The sequence below is a fragment of the Acomys minous genome, assembly GCF_964271855.1.
Source record: "Acomys minous genome assembly, chromosome: 1".
Taxonomy (NCBI): domain Eukaryota; kingdom Metazoa; phylum Chordata; class Mammalia; order Rodentia; family Muridae; genus Acomys; species Acomys minous.
In genome coordinates, this window is record NC_140483.1 from 105,312,204 (window position 1) to 105,336,371 (window position 24,168).

General features: G+C 41.2%; 1 protein-coding gene across 18 annotated transcripts in view; it reads left to right on the forward strand.

The window, feature by feature from the left end:
- Positions 1-24,168, forward strand: part of EYA1 (EYA transcriptional coactivator and phosphatase 1) — a 166,983-nt gene that overhangs the window by 115,649 nt on the left and 27,166 nt on the right. For all 18 annotated transcript variants that reach the window (XM_084792197.1, XM_084792199.1, XM_084792186.1 and 15 more), the window contains one exon: positions 9,652-9,741. In XM_084792197.1, coding sequence (XP_084648323.1) covers positions 9,652-9,741 — 90 coding nt within the window. The remainder of the gene's footprint in view (positions 1-9,651; positions 9,742-24,168) is intronic.

Sequence of the window (24,168 nt, forward strand, 5' to 3'; positions counted from 1 at the left end):
CATGATAACAATGTAACGTGCAAAATTCAGGGGGTTTTTGGCTTTGATTCTATTTAGTTAGCTTATCATTTATTTGGTAAAATATTCTGGTTTTTAATTAACTATGGGTCATAAGCCAGAGTCTGTCAGAACCAGGATGATTTTTCAGGCCACTCAAGCAATGAAATTCTTCCTCAGTGTTTGGTGCTACCTAAAGATTCCAAATTTTTTATAATAAAGATAATAAAGATTTTCTAATAAAATTGAAATGGCTTTTGGATTGCAAGAATCTACTCTGATATTTAGCCTTCATTAAATCAAACCTAAATATTTCAGGGTGTGCCTTTTTAAAATGCAGTTTCATGCAGAGCTATGATGGTTTCCTAGAGAAATGCCTAGACTTAAGCTTTGTAGACAAAGGAAAAAGAATATTTTGCTTCTGTATGCAGAAAACATTTAGGAGAATTTCCTTCAATTTTCTGGGTTTTTGTTTTGTTTTCTTTTGTTTTGAGTCTCAGGCAGTAAACACCAAGCCAAAAGTTGATTTTTTTTTCTGTTTTTGTTTTGTTTTGTTTTTGAGAAAAGTGAATAAAAACAATTTTCTGAAGCAGCCTCAGTTCTGTAGGGGTTTGAGTTTACCACTAAAAATCGAGTATAGTGTGGCCTGCAGCTAGCCGGGGAGGAGTGATGCAGGGTTCTTGCCTTCATACTTTGTGACTTCAGTGTTCATTGTGCAGCTCTCCTGTCTCCAGCGTGGGCTTTGCTGGGACTCCCCTGTTTTTTTTCTGGTGGGTTATTCAGTGCACTGTGTGCTCAGTGAATGTGCTTCTACTGGGCTGTGCATGCAGAAAACTCCAGAAGTGAGAACCAAACTGATCAAAGAGGAGTGGAAAAGAGCCCTAGGAAGGGAGAGGGCCCTCGGGAGGTACTCTGCTTGCTCAGCAGTGTGTTGGGTCACGTGGTGTGAACTGTGATCAGCCACTCCAGTTGGCTCTGGATAGTTGGCTCAATTTATAGGAAGTTCTGTATACTTATGTAAGGCTATCTGTATACTTATGTAAAGCCTGCGGCTGCTTTGTTAATTTCTTTAAAACGCACTGAAATCTGTTTTTTGATCATTTCACCAAGCTGCGCTCTGCAGAGAGTGACCAAACAACTCTGTACTGTAGTTGCTCAGTTCTTCTGGTCAGCACGATTAGAGAACTGCCATTGGCTCTTCCCCTTAGCGCGTGAAAGCTAACCTTAGGGCTATGACTTAAAGCAGTATAGCTTGCTGACAAAGGCAAGATAATTGAGGATGATGACCTAGCATCCTCAAACAGTGCTTATTTGCACAACGTTTAAGTTCAAGTAATATGTGCAAACACTGCAGCTTCAGTAAAGACATAACTGCTGTCATTTTCAATATGCAAGGATGGGGCAAAGGCATGGACTTAGTCGTTAGAATTAAGTAAGTTCCATGTAACAATAAACCTAATGTCCTTTCTGCCCCAGGGCTCCAAGAGAATTTTAAGGTTTCACTACTGTGCAATATCCATTGCTAATGCCCTGTTAGGACTACCTAGACATTAAGACTTCAGTGAAAGAATTAGTCTGAGTAGAAATAGTAGATGTACCCAGTATTTAGCCCTGGCTTGTAGAGGAAGTAGCTAGCCTGTAGTTGATGATCATTAAAACGTCCATGAGGTTAAGCAAAAAATTGGACTGCATATAAGTGGTTTGCTTGTCGGGTTGGTGGTGGTATATGCCTTTAATCTCAGCACTCAGGAGGCAGAGGCAGGTGAATCACTGTGAGTTGAGGCCAGCCTGGTCCACAAGGAGAGTCCAGGACAGCCAGGGCTACACAGTGAAACCTTGTCTTAACAAAATAAAACAAACAAACAAATAGGTGGCTTGCTTCAAGGGCATAGAGAAAACCTTCCAGGCTGCAGCTACTCTTATACCCGGAACACACAGCTTCCTACGCCACTACCACATACTACCCTAGTTTGAGATGCAAATAGCCTGTACACTTATAGGCACATAACCGCAGGGTTTGCCCACAGGGAACTTCTTATACAGGTGTTTGTTCCAAAGGGATGAACAAAGCTTCAACAGTCTACTATTCATGCGAAATGAAACCAGCGTCACCCCACGTAACTCATAGGAAGGCTGCAGGGTATGCGCAGGCAGGACTAATGATGGCAAGGAGGCATCCTGTGTGCCCATGTTAGCCGTGAGAGGCTGCTTCCTAGAAGTGATGGAGGCCAGATGATAACTCTGGTGTTGTGGATATTGGAGGACGGGCAATCATAATGTAGGGAGGAGCTCTTGTGTTACCCCGTGCTTCCTAAAGTACACTAGGATTTATCCTCCACAGCTGGTCACCACTGCAGTGTGACCCTGGCGTCACAAGTGAATGAGATGAAGATACAGACATAGGCCTTCCCGTTTCGAGGGAAGAGCACTGTATAGTGAAACAAGCCAAGTTAGCACAGGCCAAGGGGAGGCTTAACTCCGCTGTTGTGCTAAGCTTCTCACTTCTGGATACAGATTACTCAACTCCCAGCATGCCCTTTTTCAGGAGGATTTTTGTAAACCTTTGTAAAATGGTCTTATGTGTGATTTAATATTTTAAAAAGTCTTTTCCATCCAAAGTGTCCCCAGCAAAGGAAAATCAACACTGTCCCACATCCTGGCTGTTGTAGCTCTTGAAATTGAAGCCGTTTTCTATGCATTATGGTCATTAACCTGCAACCAGGTACAAGAAGAATTCTGCATGGTATTTTTTTTTCTCTTTTTATGGATTGCCTTTGAATTCAGTTGATTGTTCTCTTGAATGCCCATAGGGTTTTAATTTTAAGGATACCAAATCTGTACGTTTTCTTTTGTTGCCTGTTTGATGCCACATCAATAAATCGTTGCCATAGCCAATAACTTGAAGGTTTTCTTTTAAACAACTTGGAATTTAGCACTCATATTTAGCTCTTTCATTTATTGTAAGTGAACATCTGTATATGTGTTAAGATAAAAACCCCTATCGAATTGTAAAGAAGACGGAATTAATGCCCCTTCTACAAATAATTTAATTGTGCATGCAAGGATTAATTTCTGCCCTTTTCTGTTCCGCTAATGCAAAATTCTACTTATTTTGAAAACTTGTTGTTTTGTTTACTGTGGCTGGATAATATATTTTAAACTTTAACAGTGTACGACTGCTGATTTTGATGGGTTTTTCAAGACTGTTTTTGATTACTTAAGTGCACTTGTAGGTTCTTGTACATTTCAGAATGGTTGCTTTTTTATTTCTATAAAAAATAATGATTGGTATGAAATGGACTAATTATATAAATTAGTATGTATTAACATCTCTTTTTTTGGCTTTTTGAGACAGGGTTTCTTGGTGTAGCCCTGGCTGTCCTGGAACTCTCTTTGTAGATCAGGCTGGCCTCAAACTCACAGAGATGCACAGGCCTCTGCCTCCTGAGTGTATTAACATCTTGATGTTGTATCTTATATCTATGAGCATAGCATTTCTTTTTCTATGTGTTTCTATCTTTTTTAACTTAATTTCTTTTAATAATAATTTTCCACTTATACTCCACAAGTGTTAAGTGTTTTTTCCCTTGACTTCTTCATAGCTACATGATTACTTTTATAGTTGTTATTGTAAATAAAATTGATTTCATAGTTTCTGTTCCTGATTGACTATTAGTGTACAGAAACACAGTTGATTTTAGTGTTAATTGTAAATCTTAAAATTATGCCGAATTTATTATTTCTAGCATTTTTGGGCTTTTCTCTATATAAAACTAAGTCTGTTTTTGCTTCTTCGTTTACAATTTTAGTGCCTTTCATTTGTCCTTCTTGTATAATTTCTTTACTCAGGACTTCTAGTACTGAATTCAGTAGATACGGTGAGAACAATATCCTTGCCTTATTGTTGATCCAAGAACGTCTTAGGATCAGCTGTGAATTTGAGGTTTGTTGCCACTAAATTCAGGCCATTCTCTTTGACTTTGTGGAGTGTCTTTGTCCAGTGTTTTTCTTCCTTTGTTTTGGCAATAGTTTCCTTTCCCTCTTCTCTCTCCTTCCCTCCTTCTGCTTTCTTTCTTTCTTCTTCAATTAAGATTTATATGCCATTCATTTGGGTTTGTTCCTCCAGCAAGAAATGAAGACATCTAATTATTGTGCCGAGGTCAGTTTTTGGCTTGTACAAATATTGGCATGGAAAGATGTGTAAAAATACTGTAAAATGTGCCTCGCTGTCATGACTACAACAGAATTGAGCTCAGGGTTCCCTACACATTAGCATTAGCCCTTGGAGGTGACCACCTTTCTTAGCTTTCTAACATTGTAACAAGTGCCTAGATAATCTCTTTATAAAGAAAGAGGGTTGTTTTGGTTTACATTTTTGGAAGCAGCCATCCAAGAATGATTGGCACTATTATTTTGGGTAGGGGGCACATCATAGTAGAGAAATTTGTGAAAGGCAAGCCAGCCTTCATATGGCTGGGAAACTAAAAAGATGACCCCACCGTCCACAGTGAATACACGCCCAACATGACTTGATGTCCTCCCAGGGGAGACAACCACTGTCTGTCTTCCAGCATACTACCCTGTGGATCAAGGTTTTAACCATATGACCTTAGAGGGCTCACAAGATCCGTAGAAATGATTCATTAACTTTGGTCTAATGAAATTCAGAGGACAGGTTTTCTTAGGGTAGCTCTTGCTTTTAAGTAGCCCGAATCTCACATCCAGACTAAATGTGGAATATTGATGTATCCCTCGTAGCCATGGCCTAGAGTCCTATGTTTGGACTATTACACAGCTATAATATTAGTAATTGAAATAAACAGCAGTAGTAGGAATGGCTTCAGTTGCTTACACTTTTTCAGATACTGGTCATGTATTTCAAAATTTAATTGGCAAATAAAATGTTTTTGCTCCTATATTACTGCAGAACATATTGGGGGAAAAAACAAGGATGGGTACATTGAATCAGGCCTGGGGGAAACAAGGCATGAAGGCACAGGTTGGCCAGAGTATAATAATGTCCGAAAACTCAATCTGTAGACAGATCCTAGATGGCAGTTCCTCTGCCTCAGTCATATGGTGAGGATTTTCATCAGACCTACTTGCTTTGTTAAGATGAGATAATTAAATATATCTAAACATATATTCAAATTCACATACCATTTGTGTATTTGAATTCATTATGCATCTGAATTGATGCATTTAAGGTTATATATATACAGAACATATTAACTAAATATATTATATATTATGACAAATAGCTAAATACTATTTATTTAACTGACTACTTATCTTTTGAAGAAAGTATTTAATGACAAACACTACAAGCAGGACATACTTTGGAGAAGTAAATGAAAATTAGCCATTTGTGGGTCTTCTGATTGAGATATAATAGTGAATGTTTGTTTAAAAGAAGTGGGAGAAGAATGGCTTGTGAGATGGCCCCCAGTGATGGATACACCTGGAAAGACCCTTGGTTGGAGACACTCCACAAAGCAAAGGAGTGGGAAGGTAGGGAAGATGGAAAGTCCAGGTTGAAGCCTCACGATGCTGTGATTGGCAATTTGTCGGGATGGAGAGGCTGTTTGTTATGAAAACACCACAGTGTGAGGTTAGTAGGGTACCACTCTTGTAAAGAAGGAATTACATTAGGTTTGGGGAAATACAATGAACTTGACTTGACATACACTGAGTCTCAGATGCTTTATAGTCATCCCAGGGGAACAATAGCTGATAGAAATGAGGTCCTCTAGTCAATATCTCAACTCCGATATGGGTGAGGTCTGAAGGATCTGTGGGTCTCATGGTAGCCTGGACTGACTATAGAATAGGCGAGACCAGAGTCCCATGGATGAGAACCAAAAGATGAGTGATCTGACTCTAAGAGGATACCCAGAAAAGAGTGACATGTCTTTGACAGCAGAACAGGAGAAATGCCAAGAACACAGTAGACAGCAGTGGTGAGTGTTCCAGATGGTCAATTAGAACAATGGAAATGCTTTGTAATGAGTTCTTCTTAAAATGAGATGTTATTTTGAAGAGGGCAATGCTCTAAATTTTTCACAATTGGTATGAGGGAAAGCAGTGCTTTAGAAATGCCAAGAAGAGAGTCGACAACAGTGGCAAATGCCCCAGATGGTCTGTTGGAACAATGGAAACATTTAGTAATGAGTTTTTCTTAAAATGCGATATTACTTTGAAGAGAGAGCAAAATTCTAAATTTTTCATAACTGCAGCCCTGGAATCTGTTATTGCAAGAATAGTACACATTTCAAGAAAAGTGAAATTAAGCCAAAGACATAGTGATTTCCATGTCTCACTTTTGGTCCAAGAATGTGGAGAGTTTGTTTTGTTTTGTTTCTTCTCCTAAAGTTTCCAAAATAAGCCATCCAGCTAAAACTAACTTATTAATTATACAGGATTAACCCTCTTCGCATTTAATTTACACTGGGCATATTTTAAAATATAAAGGTATTAAGATATTTAGTATGATAGGAAAATAAAACCTGTTATGAGATAATTTCCACTACTCATTGATTATGCAAATACATGCAGGCTCTCTCCCTCCCCATTTGCTAGTCTCCCTGGGGGAAAACAGTGTCAGGTGTGTTTGCACTTGACTGGTCAGTTTCCCTGCATAAATCCAGTTGTTAAGAATGTCACAGAGGAGGGGCCTTCTAGACTTTTGCTTTGCAAAATGTAGAGTGAGCATAGAAAACATCAGAGGATGCTCCAAGGAGAGAGAAATTGTGTCATTGGCCAAACTTGTGTTTTATTTATTTATTTATTTATTTGTATTTCTGCATTTATGTAACAGCTGGGGAGGGTCTAGATTTGGGAAAGAGATGTGGGGGAGGAAAGAGAAAGAAAGCGAAGCAAAGAAGACAGAGGAAGAGGGGAGGAGAGGGGATAGGAGGGCAGGGGAGGGGAGGGGAAAAGACTAGTTCATCATTTTGTTTGCTTCTTTAGTGTGACTCTACTTCAAAGACGTCTGTGAATACTACTCTCTGCAGAGTACATTTCTTCCTAGTCTAACTTTCCCCCCTCTTCTCCAACTGCCAAAGTGTGCTTTTGCTGTAGGAAATGTTTCTTAAACAGCACCATGATGTGGCAGGTATAAAAACCATGAAAGAACGATACTAACAACCAGCAAGCTGTTTGTGTGAAGTATGAAGAAAAAAAAGTTAAAGCCCACTCCGTAGTAACGAGTGAGAGAGTAGTTCTTTTGATGCCTCATGTAAATAAGCAACCATACCAAGAAGAAATAAGGCTTTTAAACAGCAGCAGGACTGGGAGGTACATGCATTTCACGGTTGGCAATTAAATAGATATGGTAAGTCTCTGCCCACACCACATAAAAAGACGTGCTGGCAGTGTTCTGTGGCAAGCCAAGGTGTTTTCATTGGTTTGAGCCCTCTAGTGCCGTGGTTTTCAACCTACGAGTCTCAACCCCTTTGGGGGTCGCCCGACCCTTTCACGGGGGTTGCATATCAGATATCCTGCATATCAGAAGACATTTATGTTATGACTCATTACAGTAGTAGAATTACAGTTATGTAGCAACAAAATAATTTTATAGTTGGGGGTCAACACTATGTGAAGATGCGTATGTTTTACAAGGGTTACAGCTTTCGGAAGACTGAAAGCCACTGCTCTAGGCCCTCTGCACACTTTACTCTGGTGTTCCGTTTTAGTTCAAGCAGCTGTTTGGACTGCTCTTGATGATCTCTTCTGTTCCAAATGTTTGAGTGTTAGTTTCTTCCAGGATATTTACTGACAGTATCCTTGCGAACAATTTCCTCTAAACCCAAGAGTTAATGAGTTAGTTAGTTTTACTTATTTGTAAACTGTTTTTAACTTCTTGTATAGCATGAGAAGGGTCTTAGAGATTAGGAGGCATTAAACAAGGACAATGTTTAGGAAGGCAAGGAGTCTGAATGAGCTGACAGTAAGAACGTAGGCATTGTTTTTATTTCTCCAATTCTGGACCATACTGTCTTCTGCCTCTTCTCCCCTGTCAGTCAATTAGCTGATCATTTGGGACACTAGAGTAGCCATCATTTCAGACTTTCATGCTCTTTTCCCTTCTATCTCTCTACAAAGGCTGGAAGTAGGTGGTGCTCTGATGGGGCTAACAATGTGGGAGGAGCTAGTAAAGTGGGCGGTACGGGCAGAATGGGTGGGGCGATGGTGCTGCCCTGCAGTCCCTGCTTAGCTGGTTGGCCTAAGAAGAATGCAGCGTTTGTTCCCCACCCCCTCTATCCCCGGTTCCCTCTCTCTGCCTGGTGTGTAAAGAAGGTGTGGTTATGGCAAGCTGAGAGACAAGACTCCTTACGTGATTGTTGCCCTGTTATCCTACTGGAGAGCAGAGGGAGGCCCTAGCTGCTCAATCTAGGGCTCCTCCTCTACACTGGGCATGGCCTCTCACAACAGGATGCCGAATCCTGTGGTGGATGCTCCAGTTCATGCTTGGCTGAGCACACGGGCAGTAGTCAACGCTGTGAGCAAGTCTTGAGACCAGCAATAGAATGAGAAAATAATACAGGAAGCGCACATTGTCCATGTTGGGCTGTAGTGATAGAGAGCAATGTTGTTTTCTTTGAACTTTATGTTCTTGACTCAAAGACTATGAGGAGACACAGAGTACACCTGCCAGGTGGGTGGCCTACCTGAAGGTATAAATTGTCTATTTATAATTCTCTTATTAGGTATATTCTGTATTTATTCCAAAGATTTATTGTGATAATAAAATATAACTATATGATGGTTTTATAAGACATTATTATTCTTTGGAAAACGTTAAAGTACTCTATACATAAAGCACCATGGGGGTGCCAATAAAAGTTTCAGAAAGTGATTTGATATTATTCCTTGTATACTTTCTAGGTAGGATTTATTTTCTTCTAGCATACATGACTGCAACCAGAAAGTGTATTGGTTCCTAAATTTCATATATTAAAAATGCAGAATCATCTTAAAGAGCAAATCTCCTCTATATCTCCCATCTTAATCAATACCAGTAGATATCATTAAGACAGAGGCGTTAGGCCAGATGGACTGGCCATGGCCTGAAGTCTTCTGAAGAAGCTATGGGGTCCTCTTGGCTTAGCACTTCCTTCTATATGATGCTGACTCTTCTGTGCCTACCTGTGTCTCAGCATCAGTCCCTAGAGCAAACATGGTACCAAGTAGTCAGCTCAGGCACCACCCCCTTGTTTGAGTAGACTGGAATCGGGCAGGCAGTCTGAATACATGCAAAAATGGTAGTGACTCATCATCCAAACTAGGATTCCTACCTGTTGCCTCTCGGAACGTATTCTAGACTATATTTTCTGATACCTGGACAGTAAGTACAGATCCTCTTTACGGATTGGGGCATAACCTTTCTCTATTCTTTGTGTCTAAGACCCCTATACTTTATTTTTGTAAGACTTGGGGTGTAAGCTGTTTCTTTATGATTCTTAGTAACATGCTTAGAGCACCTTTCATACAGGAGGTCACTGAGCCTCCATGTGGAATCAATGATGGCTGATGTTGTTGAGCTGACTTGCAGTTCTCCTGGTGTGATAAATGTTCCACACCTTTCCTGTCACTGCCTCCCTTTAAGTGAGATGGTTACACAAATTCCTGACCCGTATACAATTCTTCTTTTAGGATCCGCCTACTTCAGTTTCCCTGGGCCTACGAATGGAAGAGATGATTTTCAACTTGGCAGACACACACCTATTTTTCAATGACTTAGAAGTAAGTTCTAATTGTTTTACACGATCTTTGTGGAACATATCTGAAGATAAGTGATTGGTTCTGAAGTAATGATTGGATGTTGCTCTTTTCAACATATAATTGGAATACTGAGCCAAAGGGCTTATAAGGCAGCGTGTTTCCCTTTTGTGCTAATTACATTTTAAAGTTGGACCCTACATGATTAAAAGTTGATGGCAAGATCCCTAAGTAACAAGCGTGATTCTCAGAATTGTTCTAAGTCTCGGTTTCATGAGCGCCATTGAAATGTGTGTCCTTAAACTGTCACAGACATAAGCTATGTAACTGCCTGCGCTGTCCCTACCAGTCCCTTCCTGTGTATGTCTGTCCAGTCTGGTTGTTTGGAGATGCCTTTGCTGTTTGGACTGCGAGAACATCTCGTGTCTTAACTGTAGCTGATTTTATTGGGGGAAGCACCTCTAGGATGGCTGGCTCACCGTGAATAGACGGCGACAGACACATCTGAGTTAGTTGCATTCCTAACAAAGAAAAGCATTGTTTTCACCTATCTCCATTATGACAAAACACAACTGTAAGTGCACTGCCTGCTCCTTCACAGGGACAGTTGTTTATTTAACTCTCGCTGCTACGCAAGCTTGTGGTACGACTGCCAACAGGCATTAACCATCAAGTAGTTGTTTTGCTAGGTTTTATAAACGAATGCTATTTCAGACAGGAGAAGAATCTCAGAGATTCAAATAGAACTTTTACTGATCAAAGTTAATTGGCAGCAATTGGCCTTTAAATATTTCCTGATGTTTCCCTTCTCAAAATCAAGCAAAATGCACCTTATTTAATAGAGGAGCCAAAATCACTTGGAAAATGCCAGTGTGTGACAGAACTTAAATGCGGTTTGTTCAACATCTGTCCTGTGTTTTGATTTCTTTTCATCTGCAATGAAACAACTCACAGGCGAATTGGCAGCTTCCAGTGCAATAAAATGATTTAAATGTACCTGATTTTTTTTTCCTCGTTCCTCAGGGATAAATTTATTAGACATTTAAAAGTAAAATGCGATTTTTATTTTTGCATTTTAAGTGTTTGCTTTCCTCAAGGAAGTGACATGCAATGCATTATGATCTTTCATGAAGGAAATTATTTCTCTGAGTGACAACTTCAAAATTACCTTTGCAAAAGCTTCATAATCAGCACTTGTTTTTAACACTTGTTTCTGATTTGTGGCTGGATTTCACTTTGTTAGAGGGCAACACACAAATTCCATATTTTACAAGACTGTTGAAATTCGTTCCTCAGATTTACATTTGTCTGTAAAGACACAGACTGGGGTGTGTTTTCTGCTAAATGCAGCCTTGCCCCTCTTACCGCTGTTCGTTGATATTCCTAACATCTATCAAGATGAGCACCACTTCGCTATTGACTTCAAATTCCAGCTTGGAAAGAGGGGCAAATGGTGTGGCAAAAAAGTGAGAAGTTAAGCCAAGTAATAACTTACAATATAATTTACAGAGGTTCTTATGAAAGCTCCCAAACTCAGCTGTGATTTAATACAGGTTTTATGTTTGTTTAATTTACATTATTTCCACTGAAGTACAAACGGAGACTGAAATGGCACTCAAGCATCTTAAAAAAATACATATTAGAAGTTCTAATTTAAGGATGTGGGTGATGAAAAACCCTTTAAATGGTCCTCTGCGTGAGTAAAATGCCAGAATCTATTCTTGCGTGCATGTTATTGCTTACTGAAAGGAAAGAGCAAATGGGAATGAATTTATAACTCAACCACATACATAAAATGATAATGGAAATAGTTTTAGGCTCCAGATCTGATACAAGTAGCTTTTGAGTTATTTTACTGGAGAATAATATGAATGGAACCAAAAGTATCTGTGAAAGATTCATTTAGCTTGTCCTTGGAAATTATTTTCTCTATATTTGTATTGCATTCTAAAATAAATTGATTCTTACACATAAGGCAGTCTCTTACATATTTTTTTTTAATTCAGCAGATCTGATACTGGTCACTGAAAACACAAGTTTCTTTGACTATCAAAAGTAAAAAAAAAAAAAAAAAATTCCCTGGCCAATACTCTTTTAAGAAAACCAAAATTTACCTTCTCAGGCAGCAGTAGTGGGCAGTGCCTGATTTCCCACAGCCATTATGGCGTGTGGTGGTGGCAGGCAACACTGGCCTTCTGATACACTTAGAGGACGGCACTTAGCTTCTGACCGTCTGTGACATGTGAGATTTTAAGGAGTTTGTATCCTCTTGCTGGGCTTGCAGTTTCAGACCTGAACTCTGTTTATTGACATTTTATTTCCTTCCACTATCCTAGCATTTCCCAGAGACCCCTCAGCACATTCTGTTTAGCTCATACTTGCTTAACAAGACAAAACGTGGGGAACTTCCAGTGGCATGTGTTGTAACTGAGAATACGCGGGTACAGTGACTATTAGGGCACAACTTTTGAAAGAGGGGGAGACCTGGTGGCACTCAGAGGAAGGACAGCAGGTTACCGAGAAGAGACTTGATACCCTATGAACATATACAGGGGGAGGTAATCCCCCTCAGGAACAGTCATAGGGGAGGGGAATAAGGGAAAAATGGGAAGGAAGGGAAGAATGGAAGGATACAAGGGATGGGATAACTATGGAGATGTAACAAGAATAAATTAATAAAGGAGAAAAAAATAAAAAATAAAAAATAAAAAAAATTTAAAAATTTAAAAAAAAAGAAAGAAGTGAAAAATTATCATCGTGAAGTCTAAAAAGTAGCATAGCTAATAACCCGGTTTAGTTTCTAAAGTCTTGCCATCTCAGTGGCTTTTTAAATTTAAAATATCAAATTTCACATTACTCCATTAATGCAACAGGAGAATAAGTTTAAAAGAAAAGTGTTGTTTCTTTTGTGCTCTTAAAAGTATCTGACGGGATGAAGAACAAGAACCATAGAGAGACAAAACTATCACGGGATATAATCATTTCCCCAGTGGAGGCTGAAATAGTAGTTACAAAGCACACCTCAGGACTCCCTGGTTCCTAGCCGGACAGATGCCCCAAGTATTACTTTACAGAAAGTCCCCTCATGCAATCAGGATGATGCTTATATTGAAGTCATTTTTTCATAAATGACACTATGGAACCAGAAGGTTTTTCAGCTTCTTTACAATGTATGGCTTTCTAACAGCACAGAGGGGGCAAAAAGTTCTTCCTATTGGATTTGTACTTAAAGGCCATCTGCAAAGAGAGACAGCAGTGGTAGCATGGGAGCTGAGTACGTCTTGTGCGCTCCCCTGCTGGAACTTTCTACATTGAAAAGGAAATCCTTGGTGCAGATGCTGATGTCGAAATAGATGCAAGGCATTCGCTTTGCCTTGAATTTTCTCTCGGTATTGTATAATACTCAGTCATGGTGGCTGCCATGCTAATGTCTGGACTCAATGGCTACTCTCAGGAGTAGACAGGAACTGTCTTCATGTGTTACCCTTGGAGAGATGAAGGCTGGGAGGTCATGGAAGCCTGCCCCTGTGTCTGTGAACACAGAGTGCAAGGTCATTGCCCACAGCACTCACCCAGGGAAGCTCCCTAATTAATGCATTGTTCAGTTGGGTGTCTTGGTTAGAATTTGTGTCAGTCTGATACAAGCCAGCATTAGCTAAGAAAAGAGAACTTAACTGAGAAGATACCTCCAGAAGATTGGCCCCATGGGAAAGTCTGTGGAGCACTTGCTTGATTAATGACTGAGGTGGGAGTTCCCAGTTCACTGGAGGTGGCATCACCCCTGGGAAGGTGGTCCTGGGTTGTATAGCAAAGCAGGCTGAGCAAGCCATTGACAGCAAGCCAATAAGCAGCATTCCTCCATGGCCTCTGTTCCAGGTCCTGCCTTACATTCCTGCCATGACTTACTTCCCTCAGGCAGGATTGAGTGTGACCTGCGAGCTGTAAGCTGAAATAAATCTTTTCTCCTCCAAGTTACTCGGCTCATGGTGCTGATAACAGTACTAGAAACCTAATGAAGACAGCTGTGGCAGAACAGTTGGTGTTCTGCTGTATCTGTGCCTGGCACGAATAATTTGACTCCTGTCTAGGTCAGTTTGTCTTTAAAAGAAAAATACCTATACTTATAATCTTTGCTGTCATCTCCCCCACCCTTTTTTTTTTTCTAATAAAAGAACAGACGCTCTGGCCTCACTAGGGTCTGGGTTTAATGAATCAGAGATGAATGTAAAGGAACTTGTAAACAGTGTCTGGTGACATCAGAGGGTACCAGGCGATTTAAATGTAGTGTAAGTTTTATTATTCTAAAGCTCGGGTTATTTGGCAATTATCTTAATATATCTTATTTAGACATTTATTTTTATCTGGAAAAAAATATCTTTCTTCAAACTGTCAGTTATACCAGTGTTGAGTGATTTCAAACGATGCACACTGGACTGGCAGATGTGCCTCCAGAAACAGGAAACACTGGATTCAGAAGTTGACTTTTTTGAGCTTGAGAAATATGATTCGCCTAGAAAGTACTTTTTTTTTCCCTATAAATAGAAGCTCTGGTGCCCAGCAACCAGCTTTGTGGATGCTGGAAGCCTTGCTCTTTAGCAGCCAGAGAAAGGGTTTCTTGGGTGCTGACAAGGAAGGCCTATTAAAAAGAGCCAAGCTGGGTCTGTTTGTTTAGTCACTCCCATGAGCCCAAAGTAACTATAGGGAAATGTGTGGGCCCGTCAACAGTTACACCCCAAACATAAACACAACACACCAGTACATGCTACTTGACACTTTCAGCTCTGAACATAGGATTTGGAGTCTGCAGCTAAACGTAAGGAACTACATTACTTTAACCCTGTAACATCCCTCATAATTACCATGTGCATGTTGATTGTTAGCTGCAGGGTGGTGGTGGCACAGGCCTTTAGTCCCAGCACTCTAGAGGTAGAGGCAGGCAGGTTTCTGAGTTCAAGGCCAGCTTGTTCCACAGAGCGAGTTCCAGGACAGCCAGGGACACACAGAGAAACCTTGTCTCGAAAAACCCCAACCAACCAACCAACCAACAAACAAAAAAGTAAGTTTTGTTAGGTCGAATTCATGTGTGTTGATTCCTGGTTCCTTCCCCAGTGAGATCACCTGGTCTTGTCTCTCTAGTTAAGAGTAGCATACACACTCTCAGTTCAGGGGACTACTGTTGTTGTAAGCAACAAGTGATTGTTAACACAATGAATTATATTGAATTTCTTTTACCTGTATTACAACAAATGGACAACAAAAAGCTTTTATGTTATCCATCATTCTTACTAAAATGTTATTTTATGATTCTTATTTATACATGACTTCATATAATACTGTTATCTTTATGTTGTTGAATATTTATTAAGTTCTAGAGAGCTTTCCTATGACCTGGCTAGCTCATAAATGATTGAGATGGAGGTCTGTTGATTTATTTAAACAAGCCTTAAACACAGTAACTGGGCAGGTACAATTTAAACTCATTTTCTAAGCTAATCTGGGTATGTGCCAGCTGCTCTTCCCCAAGTTACCTGCCAAAATGTATCCTGCCTAGGCTGACTCTCCTCCAGAAGGCCTTGCCCTCTCTCTCCATCTTCTTCCTTCTCCATCTCCTTCCCTCTTCTCTCTGCCTTGTGGTCCCTACCTGAGACCCCAAGCCTGGGAACCAAAGCCCCGCCTACTTCTCTTCTGCCTAGTTACAGGCTGTCCATCCTTCCTTATTAACTAATCAGAGATAACTGGAGAGCAAAGTTTACACAACAAAGACTGGTATAGATGAGAAAGCACTCAACTGGATTGCAGCCAGATCTTGGGGCTCAGAATTTAGCATTTGTATACATAGTACCAGACCAACTGCCAACATCTTTATTCTTATCTAAAATTTAAAATAGAAATGTAATGCAATGTTCAAATGCTTTGATAATTTCATGTTTATTAAAAAAAAATTAAGAGTCAATCTGAACAGTGGTTAACATAAGAGACATTTAAGACATTTACTGAGCTGAAGATACAGAGCCTTTGCCTAGCATGTGTGAGTCTATAGCGTCTAGGCCCAGCACTACAGAGAGAGAGATGAGACACAGGGAGAGGAACATCTGAGGCAGGGCCAACCCAGGAAGTGAACTGGAAGCAGCTACTATGGTCAAGTGAGAAATCACTCTGAGAGATGCTAATCACAGTAGCCCAGTGACAGGAATGAGGCAAGACAACCATGTTGCTGGGACACACAGGCACAGTCCATGTGGGCCTTATAGATTATGGCGCACTGGGAAGCCACCAAACACTTTTAAACTGAATGGAATAGCATCATACTTATAAAAAAGAAAGAAGAAAAAAAAATCAACCTGCCTATCTAGTGAAGGGCGAGGGCGGAGTACAGTGGAGCCAATTAGAAATTTTGGCAGCCACAGGAGATGGTACCCAAGGCTAAGGAGGTAACAGCTCCGACCCAGTTGGGAGTCACAGGATTTATAGTGCACCTTGGAAGTACTGGTGGTAGTTGCTAGTGGAGAAAGGACAGACTCTCCAATGACTGCAGGGTTTTTTTTGGTAGGGTAGTTGGCTTTGTTTTGTTTTCTTTTTAACTGAGTCTCAGTAGTGTGGGTCCATATATCTGAGAGAGGAAGACTAGGTCTGGATGACACCGGATGTGTCAGGGGTAGAGATAGGGGTGTAGTCATGTCTTCTGCAGTAAGCACAGGAAGTTTAACTTTCTAGTAGTACCTATGTCAAGAGATGTCAGAGGCTTATATCTCAGCAGAGCGAGAGGCAAATTTAAAGGTATAGTTTGGGAAATTAAAAAAGTCATGAGGACCAGATGGTATGTCCCATTGGGGGGTGGGTGTAAATTAAGAAAGATGACAAAGACTGAGTTTTAGGCACTCTGCCAGTTAGAACCAGAAGCTTGGAAAGAGAAAGAAAGAAAGAAAGAAAGAAAGAAAGAAAGAAAGAAAGAAAGAAAGAAAGAAAGAAAGAAAGAAGACAGAGAGATGGGGGAAAGGAGGGAGGGAAGGAGGCAGGGAGCGAGGGAGGGAGGGATGGAAGGCGAAAGAAAAATAAAAATAAAAGGAATATTCAGTGAGGCAACCAGGAACATATGGCATCAAAGGACCTGTGGAATCAGGATTCAAGAGCAGGGATGTTACTGAGTCACAGACCGCCTTGGGTAAAAGATGAACACAGAGTGGTCCTGGTGTGACGGGGATGTTAGCTGCTTGTGTCCCATGCTACCTGGGGTGTAAGATGAACATAGTGGTCCTGGTGTGATGACAGGGGATGTTGGCTGCTGCTGGATTTGATAAGTACCATGTCAGCGAAGCAGGAAAACATAAGTCTGACCTGAAAGGGACAGGATAGGAAGGCAGGAAGGACAAGAGTTTCCATGGAAATAAGATACAGAGATGGTAGTATGTGGAGAGGACTGTAACATCAAGGGTTTTTTTGGGTTTTTTTGTTTTGTTTTGTTTTTGAGTGTGTTTATGTGTTTTGCATATTGGTACATCCCCATGTATATGTGTGCAGATGAATGTGGATGCCACAGGTTGATGGCAAGTATATTCCTCAGTCATTATCTTTCTTATGTGTTGAGGCAGATTCTCGTACCCATCAATTCAGTTAGTCTGTGTAGCCAGACCGCAAACCCTCCATAGGCTGCTCTTCCTCTGCTTCTCATGTGCTTGCCATCCTGCCCAGCACAAGCGTGGGTGCTGAGGATGTGCCTCCAGTTCTCACGACTGTGTGCCAAGTGCTCGTGCCCACTGAATCGTCTCTCCATCCCCCAACCTAAGGTTTTAAATAGAGGCTAGTTAGAGGTACTTGGGTGTCCATGGAAATTATTCATAAGAAATGAAAACAATACAGGATATGGCAAGGAAAGGGAGGACTGGGCCCAGAACACAAGTCCCAGGGGTGATCTTAGGGAAGGAAAAGGTACAGCTAGAGGCAGGAGTTGGCAAAGGTAGGAGGGGGTTGGTCTTGCTACAGAAATTCTTACTGTATCATTCTATGATTTTCATTTTTGTGTCCTTCTCTGTAATTCAGTAGGAAGTCCCTTGAGGCCAGAGACTATTGACTGTCCACATGAACTCTGACCTACTTATGCAAGATTCATTACCTAGAAGGCTCTTTTCGTTTTCCTTGTGTTGTTCCAATTTTTTTCAAATTGGCTCACAGTGAAGACTAGTAATGTGTGTGTGGTACCAGGAACTCACAGTGTCAGGCATGTTAGGCAAGCCTTTTACAGTTTGGCTACACCCTTAGCCCAGCACCGTTCTTTTTATAATATGAAAATCTAAAATTTAAAAGCAAATGAAGATTCGTCACAAACCTGAGAACAATTAACATTATCCAAAGTCTTAAACTTTGACAATATCCTTTTAAAAGTCATATCACAAAAGTGTATGGAGAAAACATAATTTATGTAGAAAGATGTAAGATGATAATCAACATGGTTCTAATTTAGGATTTAAAAAGGAGAAGGTATGCATATAAAAGTAAGATAAAGGATTTCATTCATTAAAATATGAGAGATAAATAGCTTCTACAATAACTGATTTGTTTCTGGATAGTGGAAAGACAGACTGTTCACTTTTTAAATTTTATTTCTGGTAGTTGCTATTTTTTATTATTAATGCAGTGGTACAAATAAATAGACTTCATTGGATATTTCTACGCATACATACAGCACAGATTAAACATATTCAATTCATCCATTCTTTCCTAGACTCCCACCTCCACCACCACCCTGACACTAGAATCCCTCTTATGAAATCCATTCCTTTCCTTGTTATATTGTTTGTTTTCCTTTCTCCCGAATCATTCCCATGAACGCCCAAGTGAATATCATCATGACTCGACTCACCTTTACTCAAAGCCCTAACATTACACGGTTTATCTTATAGTTTTAGAGGTGTAGATCTTGAATGTATTCACTCATGAGGCCATCCTGTATCTAACCTTCCCGCCTGCCAGGCTGGTTAGGATCCATGCGAGTCCTGTATGAGTTAACACCTGTCAATCAAACACATAGAGCCTTGACTGTGAGGAGGTCATAGGTGCTGCTTTTCCCTCTAGAAAGTGACACAGCATGGTGGCATAGCTTTCTAGAGCAGAGTTTGAGTGGGTACAGAGCACAGAAGACCCCTAGGAGGTCAGAGCATGAAGAAAAAGGTTCTAGGCAGGGCCTTTGGAAAGTGGGTTTCATGTGAGCCAAGAGTCATCATTACAGAGCTTTCCATGACTGTGGGGGTAAAATATAAGGTCAGAGGAATCCATAATCTAAGTGTGGGATCTCGAGGGTTACCCTGGGAAGAAGAGAAAATATGGCAGGTTGGAGAGCTGTTCAGAAGTCAGCTCTAATATTAGTGGCTATTCATAGCCTAGCCAGTAGGAATCCTACTCTCTAGCCTGGCTGAGCAATAACACAGGAACCCCAAAAAGAAGGAGCTAGCCTCAGAACTCAAGTAGGAAGTGTTGGATGTACAAGGTGTTCCTGACAGGTACAGCAAGCAGGGTGATGCAGTGATCTAAAGCTCAGCAGAGAGCGCCATCAAGGAAGCATCACCCAGATGCTATGTCCCAGAAACAACGTAGTGGAGAGGAAAGGATGGTTATCTCAGGGGTACACTATAATTGCAGGTGCCTACCTGCAATACCAGTCTGGTAACACAGACACTGCGTATATTCAAAACACTCCTGATACAGGAAATTAAGTCATGTGTGTGGTAAGGCAAACTAGTGACTCTATAGATGAGTCGATGAGCCTGTAGCTCACCTGTCAGTGAGAGTTAAGTTCTATTATACCATACTTGTGATCCTGTCATGTGAGGCCACAGAAGGTGGAGTGCACACTCTGAGGACACAGAGAATGCTTGTGGTTCCTGGCATGAGCAAGTACTCCTGCCCATGAGAGTTCTGACTCTTCTCCTTAGGGACAAAGATGACTTTTCAATAGTGGGCTACACCAAAGTCATTTTGTTTCAAATTTCTGTCAGATTGTCCCATTAGTGTCACCTATATCCAGTTTAGACTTTTCATTCTCAACGGGTGCTGAATCACCATCAGGCTCAGAGACACACAGACACTTTGGAAAACCAGAGTGAACTCCATGGCCCCACTAGGGAATTGGAATAATAGAGAAAGTAACTCTCTTTGTCTCTCTCTGTCTGTCTCTCTCTCTCTCTGTCTGTCTGTCTGTCTCTCTCTCTCTCTCTCTCTCTCTCTCTCTCTGTGTGTGTGTGTGTGTGTGTGTGTGTGTGTGTGTGTGTGTGTCTCCCTCTGTCTCTGTCTCTCTGTCTCTCTCTGTCTCTGTCTCTGTCTCTCTCTCTCTCTCTCTCTCTCTCTCTCTCTCTCTCTCTCTCTCTGTGTGTGTGTGTGTGTGTGTGTGTGTCTCCTTCTCTCTGTCTCTCTCCCTTCCTCTTCCCCTCCCTCCGTCCCTCCTTCCTCTTTTTCCTTCTTTAATATTGGAGAGCACAAGAGAAGGCCTGTAACTTCAACTTCCCACAAATGTGTTTAAGCTGTGTCCCTGGAGCCCTCTCCCATTTCAGTGTGGCTACAATGGAGCCTCTATGTGGGCCCCACTCAGTATTCTACCAGTGTCTCCGACAGGGCCTTTCTAAATACTCAACCCTTCTCCCCGCTCATTCTCAGCTACCCTTTTGTAAGCAGGTGGAGGGCTGGGACCAGAGAGAGGATGCTGCTTTTGAGCAGTGTTCTTTTGTCAACTCCTTTCACCTCTTTGGGCATAGCCGACCAAGAATTACCTTCTGAGGGGGCCTGTTTTCACAAAGTTAAAGGAAGCGTACGTCTAAGACACCACCCCTTTTAGAGTTTTAAGCCTCTATTCGTACAGTCTTACTGGCCTTGAAGATGACATGTTTCTTTAAACAAGAAGTAAAAGTAGCTTGGAAAACTAATCATTGAAGACAGCATGTTAGCATGTATAAAGAGCATGCCAGGATCTCATGAAACAGAAATCAGTTTAATGTAGCAACTAGAAAGTTTACTGTTAAACCTATGATAAATTATTTAAGTTATAAGGAATTGAAACGAGTATCTCATACTTGCAATCACATTCCCAGTCAACAGCTTATAAGCAGAACCCCCCCCCCCCCTTTAAAGTGGCCAAGGCCTTCTGGAAACTGTCAAGATGCACTTTTTTAAAAAAAATTCAGGGAAGATTTTAAAGTTTTATGCAGGTTGAAGTAAGAAATAAATTAATTCTGTACCACTGTCTTTAGAGATAATGATAAAACAGGTAAGAATATTTGTTCATACTATGGAAAGGTTTGGCTGGAGGGGTGCATAAGGCCTGTATGTGCTTAAAGGTACAAGAGTAATGGGCAACTAGCTACCACTCAGGGTAAGTGCAGAAAGCAATTCTGAAAAAAGTGGGCATAGAAACAAGTGTTGCAGGCCAGAGGTATACAGTGGGCAAAATTAGAGAGCTGAGTGGCTTTACCAGTGAGAAACATAAGACAGGGGAGGAACAAATGTCACACATCTGCCTATCCATGTTCATTATAAGCACCATCTGTTTCAGCCTTTATAGTACCTGCGAGAGCCAGGGGTTATCATCAGGTCTCAGAATCGAATTATGAAGAATTGACAAGTTTGCTGTGCTGCTAAAGTTAACAGTGCAGGAAAATGCTCTCAGTCATTGCTTGACTAACAGAAATATGAAATATGCCCCAAATGAAATGTTACTCAGCCTTACAAAAGTACAGCATAGCAGATGCCTGTAATCTCAGCACACAGAGGGAGAGGCAGGAGAATTGAGAGTTCTAGGCCAGTCTGGGCTATTCAGGAGAGCTTGTCTCCAAAACAAAACAAAAGAAAACAAAACAACAGTGAAGGAAATCATCCTGATAACTCAGTGGCAGATCGTTTGCCTAGCACACACAAGAGCCTGAGTTCAATCTCCTGCAACCACACATACACACACACACACACACACACACACACACACACACACACACACACACAAGACAGAAAGAAAGACAAACTGAGCATAGTATAGGTGAATAATTATTGTCACAGGTTTATCACATATTGTTGAAGGAAGTCGCCCTATTTGAATTGGCCTGCTTTTTTGCCCATGTCCCCTGTGAGCATGTATGTTTCATAACAACAGCGAGCATCTTGGGGTCAATGAATGAGGAAGGGGAGGGTGCAGCAGTCATGCAAGATGCTTATCCGAACGATTCTGACCTATGGAAGAGGAGTCCATTTCCTTTATCAGTTTTCCATGCATTTTGTGTGTGTGTGTGTAGATTATTTTACATCAGGTGGTAATCTTTTTTTTTTTTTTACAAACCTTTATATACTATCGGTGCCATACAGTAACACTATCAGTTTGCTTCTGGTTTGGTCTTCTTGCCTAACTCAGCCTTGCCAAAGAAACCACCTGGAAGACGATGTTTAATGCTATCCATATGCTTGGCCCATTGTTAGACATGCTTAGGGGAAAAATACATAAAAATGGTGTGTTCCCCCACAGGCATTATTATATGACATGGTATTCCAAAGCTATCCTCAGATGTCTCCATGTTAGATCTGTTAAAGGTAGAGTTAGGAGGACTGGACAGACCACATGACAGGGTCTCACCCACAGCAAGGGCTCAGCAACGGCAGCCAGTGCTATCCAAAGGGTGAGTTACCCAGAGGACATGGGAGGACTTGCAGAGAGAAAGAAACCGGTAAAATCTTAGCCCAAGGAGTAGCCTGGAACTGAGAAAATGGGGAAGGAAAGCATTTTAACAAGCCAAGGACAAGCCCAAGGAGAGGACTGGAAGTGCTACAGGAGAGGGCCATTCCTGATTGCACAGGAGGGGTAAGGCTGTGCTCTGAAGCTTTGGGTGTTTGCCGAGGCCCTCAAAACTCTGGCTGCACTGGAATGCACTATTTCTAATGCAGTTTTTCTGATGCACCAACTGAGACAGAAGGAGATTTGCATTGCATTGCTTCCCATCCTGCCAAGATTGTGTTCTGCATACAACCTGAAGTTGCAGCACAAAATGGTTCCAAAAGAGGATTATGCAAGTATTCCAGCACCTTCCCTGAGAGAAGCCGTAGTGGCAACCACTTGCACCCTTTCTCTTTAGGCATCCTCTCTGTCCAGCTGGACCAGCAAGGGTAGCATGTTACTTGTTGTTTGTGTGCTTCATGGCTAGGATATAAATAGGTTATAATAACTATTATTAAGAGAATACTGGACAAATAAATGAGTTTTTAGAATCTGTCTCTTATATGTACTGTAGTGCTACTGGCATGGTTTACATAAGATATGTTTTTTTAAAAAGGTCGTGCTTTATTGATACATAATACAGTATTTCCCCTAATAACATACACATCCCCCAACATGTCTGTGGCTCTAATTGTGGTGAAAGGGCTTTATAGATGGTGGAAATGTGAGTATGAACAAAATTTGACTTCATGTTTTCTTTCAGGCTGTCAATAATTTGGGCCTCACAGGGCTCCTCATACAGGAATGGATCTGGTGGGGAAGCTCTCACAAAGCGCTCCATGAGCTTGAGTCCTTTTCCCTCATCTAAAGACTGTGTCTTCTAACCCGAGCTCAGGCAGGCAGGCCTGGGGCAGTGGGCCTCCAAGCCCACTGCTATCTGAAAGAGAATGTGTTTTATGAGCACCCCCTCAGAGGGCCTCCCTGCCCTCAGGGCCCGCTGATGAGAGGTGATGACGGGACCCTTCCTGCAGCTTACAGGGAACCTTTTCCCCTTTCAAGTGCCCATGTCCGGTCCTGCATATTTTTCTTTCTGGAGTCAGTAATAATTCGAAGGCAGAGAACACTGGCTTAGGACTACTGTAGAAGTTGGCTCACTAAGGATTCCAAAGGCGGGGGGGGGGGGGTCCTCTTTCTTCTGAGCTATACAGTCCTTTAGACACAATTAAGTATCTCTTCCCATTATAAGATTCTCTGGCTGAAGTCGACAGACTGGCCTCTTTCACCATTTTAAACTTTAGCCCTGCCCAATAAAAAAGAGGAAAATTACATGAGAATATTTCCTTAACAATTGTATTAACATATGCTTTTTGGCTAAAAGTGAATCTATGGGCATGAAGAGTGAAGAAATGCAACTTGCATCTATTGCAGTGAACTAGAAAGCATGCAGATTTGCTGCTGGGAAAAAGAACACTTCCTGTAAAATATCACCCATTTCAGTTTACACTTACTGTTTCATACACAACCAAAGCAAAAATATCCTGTGTAAATGAAAGCTCCCTGCTAAACACTTTGTAGATAAATTCATATGGGACTCATTTCCTCAGGTGGCAACAGGGATAAAAAGAGAGTGACTACAAAAAGGGATAAAAGGTCCCCCTGGTCAGGGTGTTTTCCCAGCCTCTGCCAGCAAGGCTGCGGTGTAAAGAATGCTTCTTAGGAGAAAGTGATTCTTCACAGCAAGCTGTGAGTCGGTGTCACTATGAAAAATTCTT